Here is a 23,042-nt window from a genome sequence, read left to right as displayed (position 1 = left end):
TCAATGCTGTTCCGTACGGACTTACCCATGTATGTCAGATCATCGTGGACCATTGTCAGGATGACGGATACAAGCGTTTGGAAAAAAAGAATTTATGTAGAGAGACAAGGCTGTTTTAAAGAGAGTTTTGATCAACGGACCAGAAGTCCAACACAGTTTGAGGAAAAGAAGAAGACCAACGCCATACCCTCTGTGTTAACGAAATGATGTTAACATAAACAAAAAGGCCCTGTTCATGGCCACTCATAGGCCTCGAAAAGAAATTGCTTTGTGTTCGTCTCTTGTCTGTGTTATCTCTGTCTGTATTATCTCTACTGTAATGTATTTTTTTCCCATTGTCCCTAGTCAGTCACAATACCTTTTATCCCTCTATAGTCCCACTCATGTTAAAGTCCCATTGTCCCTAGACAAACCCACCATGGTAAAGTCCCATTGTCCCTAGACAAGCCCACCATGTTAAAGTCCCATTGTCCACAGAATTGATATATCCTTTTCTAACGTTAAATTTCCATTGCCCATAGACAAGCCCACCATGTCAAATTTCCATTGTCCTCATAATTGATATACCCTGTTTTAACATTAAAGTCCCATTGTCCCTAGGGTGGCCCACTATACTACTATTATTGTTGCGCCAGACTGAAACTGGTGGAAGGCGTTGTTGCGCCAGACGGAAAGAGGTGGGAGGCGTTGTTGCGCCAAACTGAGACTGGAAGGATAGTAGTTGAGCCAGACGAAATTGGTGGAGGGTGGAAAGTGGAACTGTGATATGTTGTGTTGGGAAGTTGAACCAGAGTGCACCCGGCGTGGGTCGGAACTGACTTTTTGTTTTGTCATATTTATATATAGTATATCAATTATATGAACCGACGTCATCATTATCATTGGAATTTCAGCATTGTGTCGTCATTATCTCAATCGTCATTATCATTATATACATATATACAGATATTTCTTTCTTTAGTGAATGTGTGTAGGGTGCGAACGAGAGTAGGATATTGCATATATTGTGTCATTTTTCGTTTTATACCGTCATCTTTTCATGCAAGACACAAATCTCGTTATTCACACACATTGTGCTTGTGTTATTCATTTAATCCAGAACCCAATCGGATTCAATTATATTACAATGGTGTCAGAAGTGGGATCTTTGGATTAAGTGAATCATCATCATCTTGTTTGTGAAAGTCTAAACTTATTGTGTATATTTGGAATGATGCACGGAATGTAACAAATTATAAGCCATTTGTACTATGATGCACAAAATGTAACAAATTATAAACCATTTCTACTTTGATGCACGAAATATAACAAATTGTAAGCCATTTCTACCACGATGCACGAAATGTAACAAATTGTAAGCCATTTCTACTACGATTCACGAAATGTAACAGATTGTAAGTCATTTCTACCATGATGTACGAAATGTAAAGAATTGCATGCCATTTCTACTATGATGAACGAAATGTAACGAATTGTAAGCCATTTCAACTATGATGCACGAAATGTAACCAATTGTAAGCCATTTCAACTATGCAGCACGAAATGTAACCAATTGTAAACCATTTCTACTATGATGAACGAAATGTAACGAATTGTAAGCCATTTCTACTATGATGCACGAAACGTAACGAATTGTAATGCATTTCTACAGAGAGAACAACAAAACTTCATTCATGATAATGTTTCTTGCTACTGTCAGATTGATTAAAGAGTACTTTAAAGGTTTTTTTTCTCAGGTTTCATAAACTTAATTTGATACAATTTCACCGAGAAGTTGCGAATGTGTCAAACTAGTTTACCATTCGTATTTGATTTGTCAATCTAATTGTAGAAATTGTCCATGCAGCCTGGATAGTTTTGGGGTTTCTTTTGATACAAAGAAATTTCACAAGACTTTAATGTATGGTTTTCTCTAAATTATCCCTCCGACATTTCTTCAAGTCATATTTTGTCTCACATAAATAGCCGAAGTGGACAAGTTTCCTTTTGCCATGTATTGACATACCCTTTAATATGTTGCTATGGCTTTAAAGAGCAAACAACTATACATAATTGGTTTAAATTCTAACAATAAAATTGTTATGTTCTTGTACATGTACGCGAGTGTCATTTACAAGACAGCCATTTTTATTTCCCCTTGCTTATTACGAGCGCTACTTCAGAAAAACAAAGTGCTGGCATCGTATATGAGGCTTATGTTATTTTTGACGTAGACATGTCTATGAAAAAGTATTATTACGATGGTGTTTCTCAACCATTTTGAAAAAATGTACATTTTGTTGTCTGGTGTTTTCATTACATTTTGTTTTTCAATGTCTAAAAAAGGGGTCCAATACGAATTAATCTGATTCTACAATTAGCAACAAACATTTGTCTCATACCAAAATTCTGAAAATGAAATATCAGACATACAAATAAAGTTCAGAAAAGTATGTTGTTTGATAGCCAATGTTGTCAAATATAGCTTTGCTGCATCTGAATAACACCATATCATTTTCAACACTATTCATAAATCTTCACTATTATGGTCATCTCAAATGAATATAATAGTATTCCGAACCATATTCCGTCAAATAGCTTTGTTTTGTTCAAAGTAATACACGTCTATTCCACAAAGAAAGAAAGAAGACAGAAAGAGCAGATCTCAAAAGGATTGCATCTGTTATGATACAACAAATTAATAAGTAAGGAAATGTAGCTTGCATCGTAAGATTAACATCGAAGGAGTTCAAGTATTGAGAAAGATTATTATCGAAGAAGTTCATGTCTGGTGAAAGACTTTTATCGAAGGAGTTCAAATATGGAGAAAGATTATTATCGTTGAAGTTCATGTCTGGTGAAAGACTACTATCGAAGGAGTTCAAATGTGGAGAAAGATTATTATCGAAGGCTTTTATGTCTGGTGAAAGACTACTATCAAAGGATATAATATTGCTGCAAATTTTAAAAGAACCATCTAAAATTGATTCTAGTAAATATATAGCAGCTGCACCCGAAACATATTATTTGATGGCCTACTACAACTCATTTCATAAACGTTAATGCAAATAATTTATTTGAATCATTGCTAAACTCAGTAAGTGATTGAAAAAATGTCGCACAAGGATTAGAATTAATCAGACCACATATAACAAAAATATTTTTAATTGACCAAAACAATGTCGAAAGGAGACGATCAGTGCAAATACAATGTCAAAATAACCAACTAGCAAAAGATATTGCAGAAAGATAACATGCTATGTAAATAATACGCAGAACAAAACTATATCTTATTAACCGTATTAAAAAGGCATGTGCTTAATATTTTTTCTTTCAATACTTGTTAAGTCATCTAGTAAAAATATATATTATCAATCATTTATTGTAGTATAATATATAAGAGTTCATGTCGCACTCTTTCAGGTTTGCACAATAACGTATTGCACTCTATCAATTTTGTACAATAATATATTATACTATATCCATTTTGTGCAGTATTGTATTACACTGTATCTATTTGTACACTAATGTATTACACGCTATCAAATTTGTACAATAACGTATTACACTGTCAATTTTGTACAATACTTGATTGCTCTCTATCAGTTCCGTTTAATAATTCATTGCTCTCTATCAGTTTTGTACAATAATAAAATACACTACCAATTTTGTACAATAATGTATTACACACCTTAAGTTGTTTACAATAATGTATTGCACTCTATCAATTTTGTACAATTTTGTATTGCACTCTATCAGTTTTGTACAATACTGTGTTACACTCTATCAGTTGTGTTCAATAATGTATTACACTATGTTAATTGTACAATAAGGTATATAACTCTATCAGTTTTGCAAAATAATGTATTAAGCTCTATATATTTTGTACATTGATGTATTATACTCTATCAACGTTGTACAATAATGTATTACAAGCTATCAAATTTATACAATACTGTATTGCACTCTATTTATCATGTATTGTACTCTATCAATTTTGTACAATAACGTATTACACTCTATCAGTTTTGTACAATAATGTATTACACGCTATCAATGTTGTACAATAATGTATTACACTCTATCAATTTTGTACAATAATGTATTACACTCTCTCAATTTTTTACAATATTGTATTACCCTCTATTTATTTTGTATTGCACTCAATTTTATACAATAATGTATTACACGCTATATAATTTGTACAATAATGTATCACACTATCAATTTTGTACAATAATGTATTACATGCTATCAATTGTGTACAATAATGTATTACACTCTATCAATTTTGCACAATAATGTATTATACTCTATCAATGTTGCACAATAATGTATTATACTCTATCAATTTTGCACAATAATGTATAACACTCTATCAGTTTTGTACAATAATGTATTACATTCTATCAATTTTGTACAATAATGTATTATACTCTATTTATCTTGTATTGCACTCAATGTTATACAATAATGTATTACACTCTATCAAATTTGTACAATAATGTATAGCACTATAAAGTTTGTACAAAAATGTATTACATGCTATCAATTGTGTACAATAATGTATTACACTCTATCAATGTTGTACAATACTGTATTACACTCTATCAATTTTGCACAATAATGTATTATGCTCATTCAGTTTTGTACAATAATGTATTACACTCTATCAATTGTGTACAATAATGTATTACACTCAATCAATTTTGTACAATAATGTATTACATTCTATCAATTTTGCACAATAATGTATTATACTCATTCAGTTTTGTACAATAATGTATTACTCTCTATCAATTGTGTACAATAATGTATTACACTCCATCAGTTTTGTGCACTAATGTATTATATTCTATCAATTTTGTACATTAGTGTATTACACTCAATCAATTTTGTACAATAATGTATTACACTCTATCAATTTGGCAAAATAATGTATTATGCTGTATCAATTTTGTAAAATAATGTATTACACTCTATCAATTTTGTACAATAATGTATTATACTCTGGATCGTGGACCGATTACGTACCAAGTGTTGTGGTAATCGGACACCATGAGACATTAAGAGAGCAAAAAACAGAATTAGAAGATATTTTAATTAAGTTATTTGTGAGTTTCAGTCCTAGGTAAAGTCATTTAGAAATTAGATATTACTGGTATTAAACTTAATGTAAGCACAACAAAAAGATAATAGGGACTCTAGGTATACAGTTTAATGTAAGTGCAACATATATTTAATAGGGACTGTAGTTATACAGTTTAATGTAAGTGCAGCAAATAGATAATAGGGGCTCTAGGTATACAGTTTAATATAAGTGCAACAAATAGATAACAATGACTCTAGGTATACAGTTTAATTTAAGTGCAATAAATATAATCTATTTAGAATATGGGGATGATATGGATAGCGCTTGACATAGAAGCACTATGTCTGATATCAATTGTTTGAGCAAGCTGTTCCACAGAGGACTGATAAATGGGAGCTAATGTGGCCCAATATGAGAACGGGGCTCATAGACGTGGTCTGACTCTCAAGACGGCGGTCTAAATGACCGCTTGACGCACATCCAGTTTCATCACCCTGGCCACCAAAACGGCAAGCAGGTACAGCTACCTGGCACCAGTTGGAGCTAACTAGTGATTACCTGGCACCAATAGGAGTTAACTGTTGACGTCCTAAATAGGATTCCCAAGGAGTAATTATTTACCCTACTCGAAAGGATGCAGATGCCTGTTGCATCATCCCTCCGGTTTGGCAGAATGCAGCAACTGCCATACTGTGTAGAACGGCATGGCAGAGTCATTGTGGGTCTTAAAAGACTATAGCGTCACTAATGCCATAAAAAATGCACTTGTGGCAGACGCCTTGGCATTTCTTAATACCATGGCTCCAGGAGCACAATCTATCTTTTCTAGGGAGCTCAGAAATCTTGATTGCCCTGATTGTACCCACATCCTAGCTGCAGTTGGAGAAAGTCATGTCTGGCCTAACATAAATCCCCCAAACCCCCTGAACCAGCTCCCCCCCCCCAAGGAAACCTACAACCCTCCTCAGTGCCCTCCACTTCCCCGCAAACCTTTACGATAATGAAGCCGAGACGGCAACTTGGATTCATACCGATGAAACCATAGCATTATTGCTCAGCACCTAGGCCATTTTAATACTGTCATACTGAAACACATTAAAATTACATGCACACGGGTTCTAGATAGAGCTGTGCCCGCTGTGAAGCTTTTGTAATCGGTATGGCGTATTACCACCCATTTCCAGGCCGGAGATATATTCCAAAGCCAAAACGTATACCATGGAGTGCCGGTGTTAATGTGATAAACACTCATACTCACTGTCAAAGGCCACCGGCCATGCTCTAACATTTCTCTTTTCACAGATTTGGGTTACACAATTCAAAGTAGCGTAAAGAAGAAATAATAATTTAATTACTCGAAATATAAGTTTACTTCCCCATAGCTTGGATTTCCCACATATAGAGGACGCCAACGGGAAATGACGTATATTTATCCCCACAAGACGAAGTACATGCTTCTTTTGGTCGAAAAATAAAACAATATAAACTACGGATATGGAACGAAGATGAAACTAATGAAAATTAATTTACCGTTCAGCCTTATATCCATGTGCATGCACGACGCACTAGATTGTGTCGCTTTCAAAAGTGTTCCATTGTTTCAATTTGTTTTCAAAATTCCCGTTAATACAGGTAAATAGAAATCAATGTTGGCTCCCTTATGTCGGCCGACTTTGGAAAAAAAGAAATCAGCAAACTTAAAAGAATCCAAAGGAACGAATGTTGACTTTCTTATGTCAGCCGGCTCCATAAAAAAATCGACACACTTAAAAGAACCCAAAGTCAGTTTCCGGGGTTGGCTTACTTTGTAATAAAATAACCCCTGTATTTGATATCGTGACGGTAAGTTTAAGCAATGAGTTTATTGATCTCTGCCTGTTATGTTTATTCATCACCTGGGTTTTTATTTGTTTGCCATATGTAGTCATAATTGATACAAACGGGCTGTGATGTTTGCATCGTAAATAGTATACAAACAATACACAACAATAACTTGATTTAATAATACATTTGTAACCCATGCTAGCGAAAAGATTATCATTTGCGTTCACCGTGAATACATTTTCAAATACTGATTTTTATTTGCGAGATACAGTCGTATAGTTAACCTGGATACAATACAATCTCGGTCATTTTGCACCGTATAACGTATCATGCGTGAATTTCAGGTGCCTTCAAGCAATAGGATGATATTCCTGTCTCTTTTATGCGATTTTGTTATTTGACGTAAGCGATACACACTACGGTAAAGAGGCATACGCCAGCCGCTATCCGCAACATATTCGGAGTTTGTGGACACATCTTTCTTTAATAAATTTAGCATGACGAAAGACTAAGGAATAAATGATAACAATACAAGGTTAGTTTCTTTCATTTTTTCAAAAAAGTGTTTTGTTCATCTGTTTAATTATACCGTGCAATAGGGGGAACAGGGACAAATGCAACACACAATTATTTCGTTTATTAAATTTGGGACATATAACTTTATGTAAAAGGTTTCAGCATATGTGCCGATATATTCTGTACAAAAGGTTTAGTGAAAAGCAACTGTCCTCAAAATGCCATATGCACAAGCGATATGTTGCTGTTAGAATAATGCTACAACTTTCCCATCCCTCACCTTATTTGATCCCACAGCTTCAAGCAACTTTTTGCTTCTGGTAAACAGGGTCTTTCGGAAAAATAAAGACCACTTTTTTCCCATCATCACTCTTTTAGTTACATCTATATGTAACACAGTGCACCATATTGCCTGTACAAAAGCATGATCGTAAGATATATCAAAGTGACATATAAGTGGGAAAATTAAACACTTGAATGGCTAGGTTGAATAGAAGGGATAAATGTAGGTCACATCCATTTTTAAAATGCGGAACCTACAAAATGTTTACGGAGGTTGCCGATTAATTGTTTCTTTTTAAAAAGTGGATTTGTAAGTCTAATTAAATTTGTATGATGTGCACACGTAACAAATGCATTGTTTGTTGATGACTATAGTGATAACGCACGTTTGTGCAATTTATGTAATCGTTGACCTTTTAGGATGGTCGATTCTGTAAGATCTCAACCCAAAACGTGACTATGTCCACCAGCCCAGAAAGTACCACCAATGTCTGTTAAGGTCAACGCTATTCCAACGAAACTATCCTGGTTAATGTGTTTGGTCGGGACACTGCTACGTATTAACAAGGACGTGGGACCACACGCTATCTATCTGGTTCTGTTTTCAAATACTGAAGACGTCGAAGGTCAAGCCAAGACCGTCGGCAAAACAGAAAGAGCCACAATATCAGGATAAAATATGTAAGATGTATGTTACACAAGCAACGTAAATGTAGTTGGAAAACCACACAAGAAACTGCTGAGGTATAAGCAAAAAACCACATGGAATGTCTTTATCGCAAGTGCCATTTTATCATCATGACGCGTGTTCGATACATCATATACACGGACTCTGAAGAGTGCAACGTCCGGATGCAAGACCTCCAACAATCCGTCTTCTATATTTCCGCCAGAAGGCATATGGTATTATGCATTGATATATCGTTCTGCAAGAATCAATATCCTGAATGCACGCCGTCATATACAATGAATATATTGCCACCTTGCTGTAACAAGGTACTCTTCTTGATCATCTCTACAGAAGGGATACAAACGTTTACTCTGATACACCCTTCTATATCAGCTTAGTTATATACTAAGGGTTGCCAAATGATTCGTTCTGAGATAAAGAGGTGATTTAGTCAATTATTTTAGAGGAGATATAGTTTGTTCACTTTTGTTTCAGCTGACAGAGTTGCGTGGGTGGTGGTGTTGGTGGTAATGGGGTTGGTTAAAAAATATAACGAAAGAAAAGTCCCCTTCGTATGATCGTCAAACTTTAGCAATTTCGTGCCTGGTCAGATGGATGATATACTGCCTAAGCACGATGTAATCTTCATGGATTTGTTACGAGTCTAGGCTCATACAAAAAGTAACAGGCAAAAATTGAAGACAACAAGCTTTGTAAAACGTAACAAATATATTTCCCCTAGAATATTTACTTAAAAATGAGAAAAAAAGAACTTACGGTTTTACGAATCAAATCCATAAAAATAATCAAAGAATTAAAACTTAGAAGTCCTAGTAATATAAAGTCCTAAATCAAACTGAGTTCGAATCCTGATGAAATCCAAAATGGAAGTAAATGACGTCATTAATATTCTGCAAAGTTCTGCAGTGTCAACAGAAAATATCATACCGTTTTTTTAATTTTGTATAAATTCTGTAAATGTCCTTGTCAAGCAAATAATTGGTAGCACTAATATTTCAAGGATAATGAATCACTTGAATTCAGAATAGTTTGAAGAAAATAAAATAATTAGCCTAAACCTGGACACAACATAAAACACATTAACGTCTCAGGTGTTAAGGCACGACTGACAATTCTTTCTCAAAACATTGGTAATAAGTCTAAGACGCAAACAGATGTTCGGATGGGGTCAACCTTCTAGAAATTAAAGTTTGTTACATGATAAATATCACGTAATCCATGTATGGCCTTGACTTAACTTAATAATTCTTACTCTGAGAAAGGATAAACGAAAATATAGAAAGGTTGTTTACTAATACTGTCACTGATTCTGAATCAAGGTAGAAAACTAGATACATTGTTTCTATTACTAAGTGTTTACCAATGAAAATTAAAAACGTCAGGTCAAACAGAACTGAACTTAATTCTAAAACAATAAAAAAAAATATTTCAATACAATAGCATGAAATGGAATAAAATAAAAATTAAAACATCAGACAAACAATTAAATTAAACTAAATATACGTAACAGATCGATGTGTCATAGAACATTCAATTAAATTCTCTGGCAGCCATAGAAATTTAATTGCAACATTCCGCTCCGAGTAACTTCCGCAATTTATTTTTCACACACCTTTTTAAGGAGCATCAGATGCCATTTTTAACTATATGAGGTTGAATAAGTAATCCAGCGATCTGTGTACGTCATTATTTATGACTGAATGTTTTTGCATTGGACGAGTTAAGATTAGAAAGCGAACTGTGGTATTCCATGTGGTAACAGCGATTCTTCCTGGTGCGAGCTAAGACAGATTTACAACCGACAAATATCAATCACGTTGTTAGCAAGTATTCAATGCCAAAGGTTTAAATAATGCTATATATTTCAATAGGAAAAAACGAGGAAACAAAAGAGTTTTAGTCGTGATTAGGCCTTAAGGTTATCTCAGTTTCTTTAATCTTAGTGATATATAACTTTCAAATTTACAACAGAAGTAAAACATATACTCACTTCAGTTCTTTAAATCTGCATTGCAATAGATCAGATGTGACAAGTTACAATCATATAATTTCATCACCGTTAAATCATACTAAAATAATAAACAAAAATTAAATATTTAACTCTATACAGCTAGCTTCCAAGTTACGATACACGATCTTCGGCTTTTCTAAATCGCTACCATTCACCGAATCAGAGACAATCTTTTCTTCACCATCGCTTCAGTTGCTTTGACAATTATAGGAGTTATTTAAAGAAAACGCAAACCTTGGACTGAATATCGACGGCTGACAAACTTATTATACATAAGTGGTATGATGGCTAGTTTGTTCTCCAGGATGAAGTTCTTTTCGTACACATCTCCATACGCTATGGCAATGGTTGACACTTCTTTCCAGAGAGAGATAACTCCGTGCTCTAGAAACAACAATCAAAATTGTCCACAAATATTTTCACAACAGATGAATTCTATTTCAACATCTTCAAACCAGCATGCAGAGCGAACGTGATCCGAACATTATAAAACTCCCCGTTACTTCGGTATTGAACAAAATGTGGAAATAGCCTTTAAGTATGTTTCTCCTTCCAAAGTCAGTGCCAAATAAATCACGAAATCTAAGCACGGTACTTGTCCTGAGTTCGTGAAAATGATTAGGATACTATTCATTGTGTTATGGGAAAATCGGTTTCATTTTCTGAAAAATGTTTTGAAAGAAATTGTCGTAATGTCCAGAGAAACTGTGAGCAGTTTGGTTTTGTCCAGTTGACCAGTACATGCTTATAATCGTTTTCACTGCTTAAGTTGGAGCTGGTTAAATGTATTTGATCATGGACATTGTTAATATGTAGTGTTAATCAGTATAGCTGATCAGTATTGTTGACAATACTCAATTTGGTAGTCGGGAAATTATCCACCTCTCAAACATTTTGCATTAATATGGACTCTAATAAATCGGTACTGAAGGACTTACTTAGATTAATTCTAACTTGTTCAGTGGTCCTAAATTTTCTGAAAGTTTGCGGGTTAGTGAATGTTTATACATTTTTCTCAGATATTAGATCTCGGCCAAAAACGTCATGTAAGAAACTTACAGCTTTGTTCTCACTCCCTTCTTGTGTTCATTGTTGAACACTTTCTTCTACACTTGTTGCTTTCTCTTTTCCTTTTCTTGGTTTTCGTTGTTAAACAAACAATATCCGTTCTTATTCTATTGTGCGTTGTAACAAAAAACCTATAATTCTTATTTCTGTTAGCTTTTAAAATCGTCGTAGGCTGAAAAAGTTGGAGGAATATCAGAAGGTTTGTACTGGCGTGCGTCGATTGTATTCCAGTTGTAGGTTACAAACATACCGTGGCTGAATTATGTCAAGCGTATTCTTATTGGAGTAACGGTGGCGTCACTGGGGTGGGGGGTTGGGGATACGGACCGCACCGGGTGATACCATGAGAAAGGGTGACACCGAAATGGCTGGTTATACAATTTTGTGCATTACCATTGAATTCAGTGATATACAGGAGTTACGATTTACCAATAACATTAGTACAAAAAATATTGCTAAGGATTATGTATGATCTGTTACGGATGGAGGGCCATAGGGGTGACACCAAGAATTAACGCACTGGGTGACACCAACCCTAGTGACGCCACTGTGGAGGAAACTCCAAAATCGTTTTCATTCCGCCAGTAGATTGTACACGGAGACTCATTTACGCCTTCTTTGCTCGTTCTCAGCAAAAATGAAAATGATATTGATGAATATATAAAGTTCGACCTCCGTCTCGAATATGTTACTTTAGTTCGACCTCCATCTCGAATATGTTACTTGACGCAGCTATCGCTGTTATAATTGCAATGATGCTAGCAATCTTATGTAAAAAGTTCTCTTCATCGTTTGCAAGAGCCTTTTTATGAGTTAATATCTAGCCCTTAATATAATTTTGTCCGCCAAGTTTCACCTCGGTCTGTACATCCTTGGCTGTCTCCGTCCAGTCGAGGGAGCAAGTTCGGGTGCAGTTGAGAAATATATGTGAAACAACGTTTCTATACATGATCTATTATGGCAGCCGAAGAAGACAAAATCACAATCGTAAATGAGTAGGCCTATCTGTCGCAAAATATATGGTGCACTCAGTCAGATGCGAATCACGCAACCCATTAAATTGACATGTTACTGCAACTAGTTCCGATGTTACATGAAGGAAGTGGCCGAGCGATGTCCAGTCGGCTTCACATATGTGTTCCTGTCATCACTGGGTGACACTGACGTCAATGTGATCAGCTTTTAAGAAATGAAGTCTTGTCATGTTTTTGTTTCATCTTGCGGTCATGAGATTTTGGCTGCATATTAGACCTTTAATGCACATTCACCTTCAATGTTCATTGTTTGTTAACAGCGAGCTGTATCAGAGATATATTTTTCTCGTGTCGGGGATGCATCAATATATTATCAAATTAGAGTTATTTATCGATGAGGAGAATTATCTAATCTAGGAATATAATTGCAGCAATAAAAATACTCTTCTAAAACTAGTTAATGACATTCTCTCTGCGTTGGATAGTGGAAAGATTACAGCCCTCACCCTCCTTGATTTGTCTGCAGCATTTGACACAATAGATCCTGACATATAACTTCTGAATAAAGAGAACAGGTCCAAGAACAGACCCCTGTGGAACACCACAGCATATATCAACTGGGTTGGAGTGTATTCCATTTGCAGATACAATTTGTATCCTGTTGACCAAGTCGGACTTGAACCACAGCAAGGCTGTATCATGAATGCCAAATACGTGCTGGAGACGGTGAAGTAATATATCATGGTCTATTGTGTCAAATGCTGCAGACAAATCAAGGAGGGTGATGACTGTAATCTTTCCGCTATCCAACGCAGAGAGAATGTCATTAACTACTTTTAGAAAAGTAGTTTCATTACTGTGGCAAGGGCGATATGCAGATTGTACATTGCTAAAAAGGCTGTTTGAATTTAGATGAGATGCGGTGCAACCCCCTGTTTTCACATAGAAGTCACAGATTGATGTTTATACATCTATGTGCATGTGTTAAATATGTATATGTAAACATATCTACTGTATGTGTCTCTACCTTGTGTAGCGCGTATTCAGGTCATCAGGTCAGCTACTTGCAACATTGTTGCCAGTCTTCCACCCAATTGAAATCAGCCCCTAGCTACATTCCACTACCGTGACGTAACCTTACCTGTACCATTGCTATTGTTCCTGTACAAAAGCCAACCGTTTGTCTTGTCCATATAGTGGTGCAGGGTTATTTTGAAAATGTTGTTGCTATAGTGGCCGGGGGAGTATTGTAACGCTAATTCCCATTGTTGCTAAATTGGCCTTATTCGTTAATTGTAACCGATGAGCTGCGGATGAACGTTTGTAAAACTTAAAAGGCTTCTTTAGAATGCATATTTTTGTAAAACTACGCAAACGTATCCAATTACATGTCATAAATAAGCGATCTCTATCATCTCGAACTTGACAGCTGATTTCACCACAACAAATATGCATCAATGCATGCATTATCAGTAATAAGATATTTCATAAAAGAAAACTATGTAAACGCTAAGTTTTACCTTAATAAAACCACCTACGGTAAACATTGTGAAGGTTCACTTGTTCGCATGTTTAAAAGTCATTACGATATCCCTTGTCTTGATTTCCCACAAGGACTCTATGATTTATATTTATGGTCATTTTATGATACTAAATTGTATTGGAGAGCATATTTGTAAAATCCATCTTGATAACGAAATAATGGATGGAGGTCAATATTTGAACAGTTTCGTTTCTAATGTTAAGTAATACGGGTACCAATCACAAAAGCGTAGCCTGAAAATAACGAGAATGTTGAGCTGGATGTTGATGTGGAGCTGGGATGACGTTCGCAAAGAAACAACAAGGACAACAATGGAAATCCGCAAATTGTGCTCCCCCTCCACAACGCCCTATATACACAGTTACACATCAAAATCTCTTTTGCACAAACTTGATGTCAATTAGCCATCTTGATTTTTCTTCCTTAGGACATAACATTTTAAATCATGAACAAAAGGTCAATTATTTTTTCCGTTTTCTTTAAAACTTGTTATAGTCACTGACCAAAAAGCACAGAGAATATCGTTTAAGCTCAATAAATTTTCACAATAGACAAGAAAATGCCCATTCCCCTGTAAATCTGCAAAAGCGGTGAAAAACAATTCATAGTATTGGAAACATGCGTATGTGTGCTTACCCTAAGTCAAGGACTTTTTTGACTAGAAGGTTTATACCTTTCTAGTATTACACTACCATTTAAACAAATGGTTATTTTCCATCCGGATCTAGCGCAGTATGGCCTGCGCATGTCAAACGGGGAAAATACAACTCCCCAGGTCTGTCACCATTCACTTGCTGATGATACCGCGTGTCAGACAGGGCTGAATTCTCACAGTTCACACATGTACAGACGAGTGATGCGTGCCTCTATTCAAAATACTAATGCATCAGTCTACATGTATTTATATCGTCTTCTGCTGAGCAACAACAAGTGGACATACCGTTTGCTTGGTTATACGATTTTATCTTAATGAATAGAAAGGATCTATCAACCGTACCAAGATAACACTGTACCATACCACCGCGGATTACGGTGATACATTGGATTGTATGTAAGAGCGTACCAAGATAACACTGTACCATACCACCGCAGATTACGGTGATACATTGGATTGTAGGTAAGAGCGTCTCGTCATTATTTATAAAACTAATCACGTATCCTCATTATTGTTAAATGCAACCACGTCGTCGCATTATTTATAAAAAAAACAATCGCCTTGAATTAACACCTCACTCACTATAAGTTACAATAGGGTAGACTTTACTTACCTCTAGAAAAGAAAGATCTTTTCACCTCTTTTATCGATCTTACGTTCTTCAGACACATCCGATGCGTAAGACTTCTAATGCAGAATCACTTTTTTGTTAGTGCACAACAGACCTCCAATTATGAGAAAACAGTTAGGTGCAGGTCATTTAAATAAAGTAGTCATGCATGTGACAGAGCTCAAAATTTGGGTATAAACAGCTTCATAAATGACACAAGAAAACAAAGACCTTTATAAAGACAAACAAGTATACGGTTCTCATCTTTATAGATCGTTTATGGCTGAAAGTAATTCAGATAATTGCAAACAAGTTTTTATAATAAAATGGTATGCGTCAGAAGGTACGCAAGTAAAGAAACTCGCACAATTTTGTTTCAAAAAAGTGAAAATATAAAGAACGCAGAGAATAACTCAAGCTGTATATGTGTGTATATATACTAAGTTGATCTCAAAAGTTATTTACTCAATTATTTGGTCAATTAGTCATTCCTTTATTTATTATTTTTTCTTCCCGCTTTCTTTATTCCATGTTATATTTGATTGATTCTTTCGTTTCTTGTTTATAAATAAAGAGATAATTTGTTGTCGTGAATTTTTCATAATTCGAACAGCTACATTAAAAAGCACATAGTAAATGGTTGACAAGGAAACTTATAATTAGTTATCCCATTATTATATTAATTATTCCATTTTATTACTAATTTGGTAAGGCTACATAAACAGACAGAGTAAAATTATAATTGCTAGTGTTAGTTCTTCCATTTCATTACATTATTGTTAAGCAATATATTTTGACGCTTGATAAACGAGGGTGAATACTGTTTGTCTAAAAATATTTTGTTTAAACAGCAGGTCAGCGTGATCCTGAAATACATCAGCAGACAAACCATACTTTGAGAATTTATAAATTACCTCTAAAAATCAACAGGCACAGATCACATTAAATGAGCAATATAAATGTTTGATCATATGCTATAGATAATACTCCATCAACCTAGTATTAACAACTATCTTATAATTTCAGTTCGGTAAGCATATGGATTTAACTTGCTATTAAAAACTATTTTGTCGTTTCAGTCCGCTAAGCATATGTATTTAAGATGCTATTAAATACTATCTTGTCATTTCAGTCCGGTAAGCATATGGCTTTAACTTTCTATTAAAAAATATCTTATAATTTCAGCCCGTTAAGCATATTGATTTAACCAGATATTAAAAAAATATTGTGTCGATTTAATCAGGTAAAAAAAATGGCCTTAACTTGCAATTAAAAACTATTATGTCGTTTCAGTCCGGTAAGCAGCATACATTCATGTACAATACGTGTGTGTGTGTGTGTGTGTGTGATTTGGATTTTTAAGGTAGCTTTAGCAATTTTTCAGTCATGTCACTACGATATCAGGATTGTGGCAGTTTACAGTGATGTCTAGCAATGGGGCATCATGCCGCAGACATGTAAAGGTACCATTTCATCTGCGCAATCATGCGTCTATTAACCTATTATAAACAACTATCTTCTCCCTTCAGCTGGGTAAGCCAAAATGCTAATGGTTAGTCATAGCTTTTATTTCATTACGGTTGGCTGATTTTCTGATGGGTTCTAAATAAGCTTTACAAATCTAACATTTCCAAGAATGTACACTTTCTGTTTGATCGGATTCTCATTTGTCGAAATGTATGTCCATGTTAGCACTCCGGGCGTAAACCTCTCTCTCTCTCTCTCTCTCTCTCTCACACACACACACGAGAGAAACTCCTGCAAATGCAATTTTGTACCAGAACACTCTTGTCGTGCTAAAGCTGAAGAGTAAATATTTATGTAGTGAAGATCTATTCTGTCCTTATTATCTATCATGCATTTTGCCTGACTGTCTCTTGCTAAAATACTAAATGTGCTAAGAGAGGAAGTTTAAGATAGTTATCTTATTATTTATCTATCTATCTGAATACTAAATGTACTGAGGGAGGTAATTTGAGATAGGTGTCTGTCTACCTATCGACTGTATATTTGAATGACTATTGCGAAAGTAGTGTTAGACAGAAGGAAGTAATTCAAGATGGTTATGTATATGTCTACCTTTCTCTCTCTCTCTCTCTGAATGTATATCATGACATTACTCAACGTGCTGAAATCAATTTAAGCTGATTGTCTATTAACCCACTTATCTTTCCGTCTGTTTGTCTGTCGTTCTCACTATCGGTATCTAACTTACTTTGTTGCTGAGGGATACAATTAAATATATATGTTTTATTCATTTTCAAATATAGTTGTACAGTATGGTAGTGAATTATATGTATAGGGTGTTTGCTTAACAGCTAGCTCAGACTAGTTCTAATACTTGATTACGGAAACATTGGTATGCACATTTGTTAATGTCAGTATGAGTTCAGATTGGTTGGAGAGGTGTCTCATTAACATATCTTATTCTCTTGCGACTTGTTTTTGAAAATTATTTTGAGTATAGTTGGGAAACAGTGATTTAATGATGAGTTCCATGCATACAAATATGAAAGAGTTTCAATTCTTACAGTATATACTTGTATAATTTCAAATGAACAGGTCCGTTAGGATTTGTCATCTCTAAGCTGCATGTATGTGTGTGTATGTGTCTGTTGTACTTTCCTTGATATGGTATTAAATTACATTTTAATGTTTAAATTATGAGAGTCACTGACGCAGTATCCATGAATACAAAAATGACTTTCTAGTCGTCTGTCAGTTCATTGTATAAACGAGAGTGACTTTTTCTGTCAAAATCCACTGGCCGTTTGAAGACATTGGTATCACAGCAAGGTGTCAGCTGATAACAAGTGATTGGGTTTCGATGAAGTATTTTTAAACGATCCTCTTTGCTGTTGTTTGTCATGTGCAAACAGATCGATTTATGGTATACATATATGCAAAAAGTGATCAGTGCGTGATTATGAATATTTCAACTGCTTCCTATTATTAGATTAGCTGTACATAAGCAGTGGGAGTGACCGTACGTTCTGATATCACTCTTTCTTTTGAAGGACTTGGAACGAATATGACGGTGAATGAGCAGTTGGAAATCAGAGACATGTGCTTAAGATGCTTGAAAGACAGTTAGGACCATGGTATAACTGATTGTGTTATTAACTCTGTAGCACACGAAAACAAAGCTGAAAGGACACCATACAACATAGGTTGTACTAAAATGAACAACACATTATTGAAAACCACTACATCATCTGACAACTATACGTACCTTACTGATATTCCTACGGAGCAGGTGAAAAGTAATTCCACACCAGATTCCGCAGTAGAGTTGGAAGAGGCTGGGAAATGGCTATGGAAGATATTTTCAGTCGTTTTTCTAGTTTTTGGACTGACTGGGAATTTACTTACAATTCTAGTTTTCAGGAAAATTGGAGTTTCCAAAAGGCCTACCCTTTTTTTTCTTTTCGTTCTTGCAATAACAGACAGTGTAGTCTTGGTTACAGGATTATCAAGGCATTGGATTCTAAAAACTTTCCAACTGGATATAAGAACATTGTCTGACTTTGGTTGCAAAATTAATTTATTTGTTATTTATCTTTCGATGCAGTATTCATCATGGATACTGGTGTTCGTTTGCATCGAACGTGTTATTAAAACATATTTCCCACTGCAGTTCATACGTATTGTAACTTATCGGCGTGTGTATCTGTCCCTTATTATTCTATTTTTTGTTCTCTCCGGTGTCGATCTCCATTTCTTTTGGACAAATGGTATAAATACTCATGGGACTTGTGGCTCACTTACGACCAACGATAGAAATTTCGACGAATTTGAGTTCGTATATATAGATTTTACATTTTTATCTGCTGCACCATTTGTCATAATGTTTATATGTAACGTTTTTTTGGTTCGAACCTTGAGCCGTATTCAGAGGGGCCGTGCAAGTATGATGCATAACGTCATGATTCGTCGTACGCAACGTGTCAGCGTCAGACTAACTAAAATGCTATTGGTAAACACATTTTATTTTCTCGTTGCCACTGTCCCTGTGTCTGTGTATTTCATCGTGGACTCGTATAGAAGAGATCAATACGAAGAGGAGGGCGATACTCACAGTCTGGCCATACTTGATTTAGTCGGGACTATAACCTACTTGATGCAATATTCCAACTACTCCGTCAATTTCTATCTGTACTCCATTGTGAATGACAAATTCTTGAATAAGCTGAAGATTGTTTGCGGATGTTACAAAGGGTAAGTCTGTACATGTCACTACCAAAGTTACATAAGAGGTACTTAGGTACCTCTGGATATAATAACTTCCCCTACGTCACATAGGTTACAAATTTTAATAAGGTCAATAAAATTATCAAAGACTACATTCACTAAAACCAAGTTTAGTCAGAGGCCGATAATCAATAGCGACCAAGGTCATGCTGGATTTTCACTATTTTACAACATTAAATTCTGACTCCAGTTAGAATTAGGGATTTGCTTTACATTCGGAACTAGGTTTTCATGGAATTAGGGATTTGCTTTACATTCGGAACTAGGTTTTCATAAATTGAATTATTTTAGCACTCTGCGTTGTATGAACATGTTTCCAGTCATGTTCCTTGTGTAGCATTTTTTATCCGCCTCCATTTCATCATCGACCGTCATCGCTATTATTATTATTATTATTGTTATTATTATTATTTTTATTATTTAAAGTATATCCCCAAGCAAATCTTTCTCACTGACTTGATCTTAGAACTTTAAAATATGCAATCTTTCTAAGTAAAATCACAGATCAAATAAGTGAAGCTTATTTCATTACCGAAGCTCAATTCACAGCTTGAAAAAAAATTTCAGAAAAGTTCAAAGTACTGACTTAACCTTAAAGCCTACAATACGAGAGAGAGAGCGAGCGAGCGAGCGAGAGAGAGAGAGAGAGAGAGAATATATGTCATTGACACGACGAACGAAATACACCCATCATAGTTTTAGAAACTGCGATATTTTTTCTCTCAAGAAAACAAACAGAAATTCGTAATTTTTTTTTTAAAACCCAAATTTAATTGGGACAGGGTTTGGGTTAGCGTTAGGGTTTTATAAGCATGCGTGGAGCCACATAAGTTCTTGGAACTATTACAAACATTTATGAATTAGTTAAGCTTGACTTTATAAGACCCACTACATAACTGGTTTGATCTGGATATAATATCCGTGTCAATATATAAGTGGATTAATCTGGATACAATATCCGCGTCACTATGTAGCTGGTTTAATCTGGATACAATGTCAGTGTCACCATAAAAAGGTTGTTGCAAGAAAAAGCCATCATAGGTATAATTAAACATAACTTTCCTCAAAAAATGTTCTAAGGATGCAAAACGCTCTAATGGAATAATGATCCGGATTAATAAACGTGTGGGGAAATTATCCGGATAACAAAAACGTGTGGGGAAATTATGCGGATAACAAAAATGTGTGGGGAAATAATCGATATGTAGGTGTAAGATAAAAAATTCAGTCACGTGTGTAATACACAATATAGTATCATGTCCAATTCTGAGCTATAATGTATACAGCTATAGGTGAATAGCGTGTGGTTGATTTTACGACATATAACTATAGATTTTACGACACATAAATATAGATTTTATGGCAGATGCATATAGATGGCATAAATGGTTGGTTAAACCCATCCCTTTGACAGGCATTGATTTTTATCTCTGCTTTTTATTTATCGTTTCTTTTTAGAATTGACTAGAATGATACAACAGCAAGGTTTTGGTCCCAGAAATATCTCATCGATACCTAACAGCGAGAACCGCTTTTAAATAAAATATTAATATTTCTTATATAATATATACATTTATAGCCTGATGTTAGGGGCTGAGTTAAAAATCGGAAAATACTTTTATCAGTCGAATGCATGTACAAAAGAAATATTTTTGTAGTGCATGTTACTCGCGTAAATCAAACTATTATTCTGGTATTTTATTTTCACATTTTATCCATACTTCTTAAATGAAAAGGAGTATGGATAAACCGTGAAAATAAATCAAAATTTCAATTACGAACAGATTTTTTTAGAAACTTATTGTGTTTATTCACCCAGCAAACAATATAAGTATATAATGCACCACATTTTAACACACACACACACACACACACACACACACACACATATATATATATATATATATATATATATATATATATATATATATATATATATATATATATATATATATATATATATATATATATATATATATATATATATATATATTCATTATATGGAGAAGTTCAAAACAAAGTATAATTTTCTTGCTGGAGATTTAAATCCATCAATTAAATACATCGATTACTTGGATTAAAAATTGATAGATCTTCACGTCTGTCTGTTAATAACTTGTTTTAATTAGGCATATCTGGAATTGTAGATTTGTTAATTCCATGTCAGCTTTTCGTACTTTTCATCGGCAATTCTCAAAACTCTCTTTTGTTCCAAAATGTCTGCTCTCCTGAGGCACATTTCTGTATTTTCTTTTATTAGATTTCGTGAGCCTTTTTCACATATGTGTCTTTTAGGGTTGTTTTAAATTCCTGAAATAGAAAAGTATTTCTTTGTTGGACTGTATTTCTCCAGCTCATACGGAATGTCGTGCCATAATGGCGTACCTTAATAGTACAATAATATACTGCTACATAAGATGAAAGTAGATGGGCCTGCCATTATAGTACAATAATATATTGCTACATCAGATGAAAGTAGACTGGTGTGCCATTATAGTACAATAATATACTGCTATATAAGATGATGGCACGCCAGTCTACTTTCATCTTATAAAGCAGCATATTATTGTATTATGATAGCACGCCAGTCTACATTCATCATATGTAGCAGTAAGTAGACTGGCGTGCCATAATAGTACAATAATATACTGCTACATAAAATGAAAGTAGACTGGCGTGAAATAAAAGTACAATAATATACTGCTACATAAGATGAAACTAGACTGGTGTACCATTATAGTACAATAATATACTGCTACATAAGATGAAAGTAGACTGGTGTGCCATTAAAACACAATAATATACTGCTACATAAGATGAAAGTAGACTGGTGTACCATTACAGTACAATAATATATTGCTACATAAGATGAAAGTAGACTGGGGTGCCATAATAGTACAATAATATACTGCTGCATAAGATGAAAGTAGACTGGTGTGCCATTATAACACAATAATATACTGCTACATAAGATGAAAGTAGACTGGCATGCCATTATAGTACAATAATATACTGCTACATAAGATGAAAGTAGACTGGCGTGCCATGATAGTACAATAATATACTGCTACATAAGATGAAAGTAGACTGGCGTGCCATGATAGTACAATAATATACTGCTACATAAGATGAAAGTAGACTGGCGTGCCATTATAGTACAATAATATACTGCTATATAAGATGATGGCACGCCAGTCTACTTTCATGTTATAAAGCAGCATATTATTGTACTATAATAGCACGCAAGTCTACATTTATCACATGTAGCAGTAAGTAGACTGGCGTGCCATAATAGTACAATAATATACTGCTACATAAAATGAAAGTAGACTGGCTTGAAATAAAAGTACAATAATATACTGCTACATAAGAGGAAAGTAGACTGGTGTACCATTGTAGTACAATAATATACTGCTACATAAGATGAAAGTAGACTGGGGTGCCATTATAGTACAATAATATACTGCTACATAAGATGAAAGTAGACTGGTGTGCCATTATAGTACAATAATATATTGCTACATAAGATGAAAGTAGACTGGCGTG

At 34.7% G+C, this 23,042-nt stretch overlaps 1 protein-coding gene across 1 annotated transcript in view; it reads left to right on the top strand.

Moving 5' to 3' along the window:
• The first annotated feature begins 14,768 nt into the window (after positions 1 to 14,768).
• Positions 14,769 to 23,042, top strand: part of LOC149800402 (uncharacterized) — a 35,473-nt gene continuing 27,199 nt past the window's right edge. The window contains exons 1-2 of the mRNA XM_089960038.1: positions 14,769 to 15,097; positions 18,263 to 19,463. Of these exons, the coding sequence (XP_089816164.1) occupies positions 18,427 to 19,463 (1,037 nt within the window). The 5' untranslated portion in view covers positions 14,769 to 15,097; positions 18,263 to 18,426. The remainder of the gene's footprint in view (positions 15,098 to 18,262; positions 19,464 to 23,042) is intronic.

The sequence above is a fragment of the Sinohyriopsis cumingii genome, chromosome 5 (assembly GCF_028554795.1).
Source record: "Sinohyriopsis cumingii isolate HCF-2022 chromosome 5, ASM2855479v2, whole genome shotgun sequence".
Lineage (NCBI taxonomy): Eukaryota > Metazoa > Mollusca > Bivalvia > Unionida > Unionidae > Sinohyriopsis > Sinohyriopsis cumingii.
Note: the sequence above shows the minus strand (reverse complement) of the source record. Positions and strands in the feature narration are given on the sequence as shown.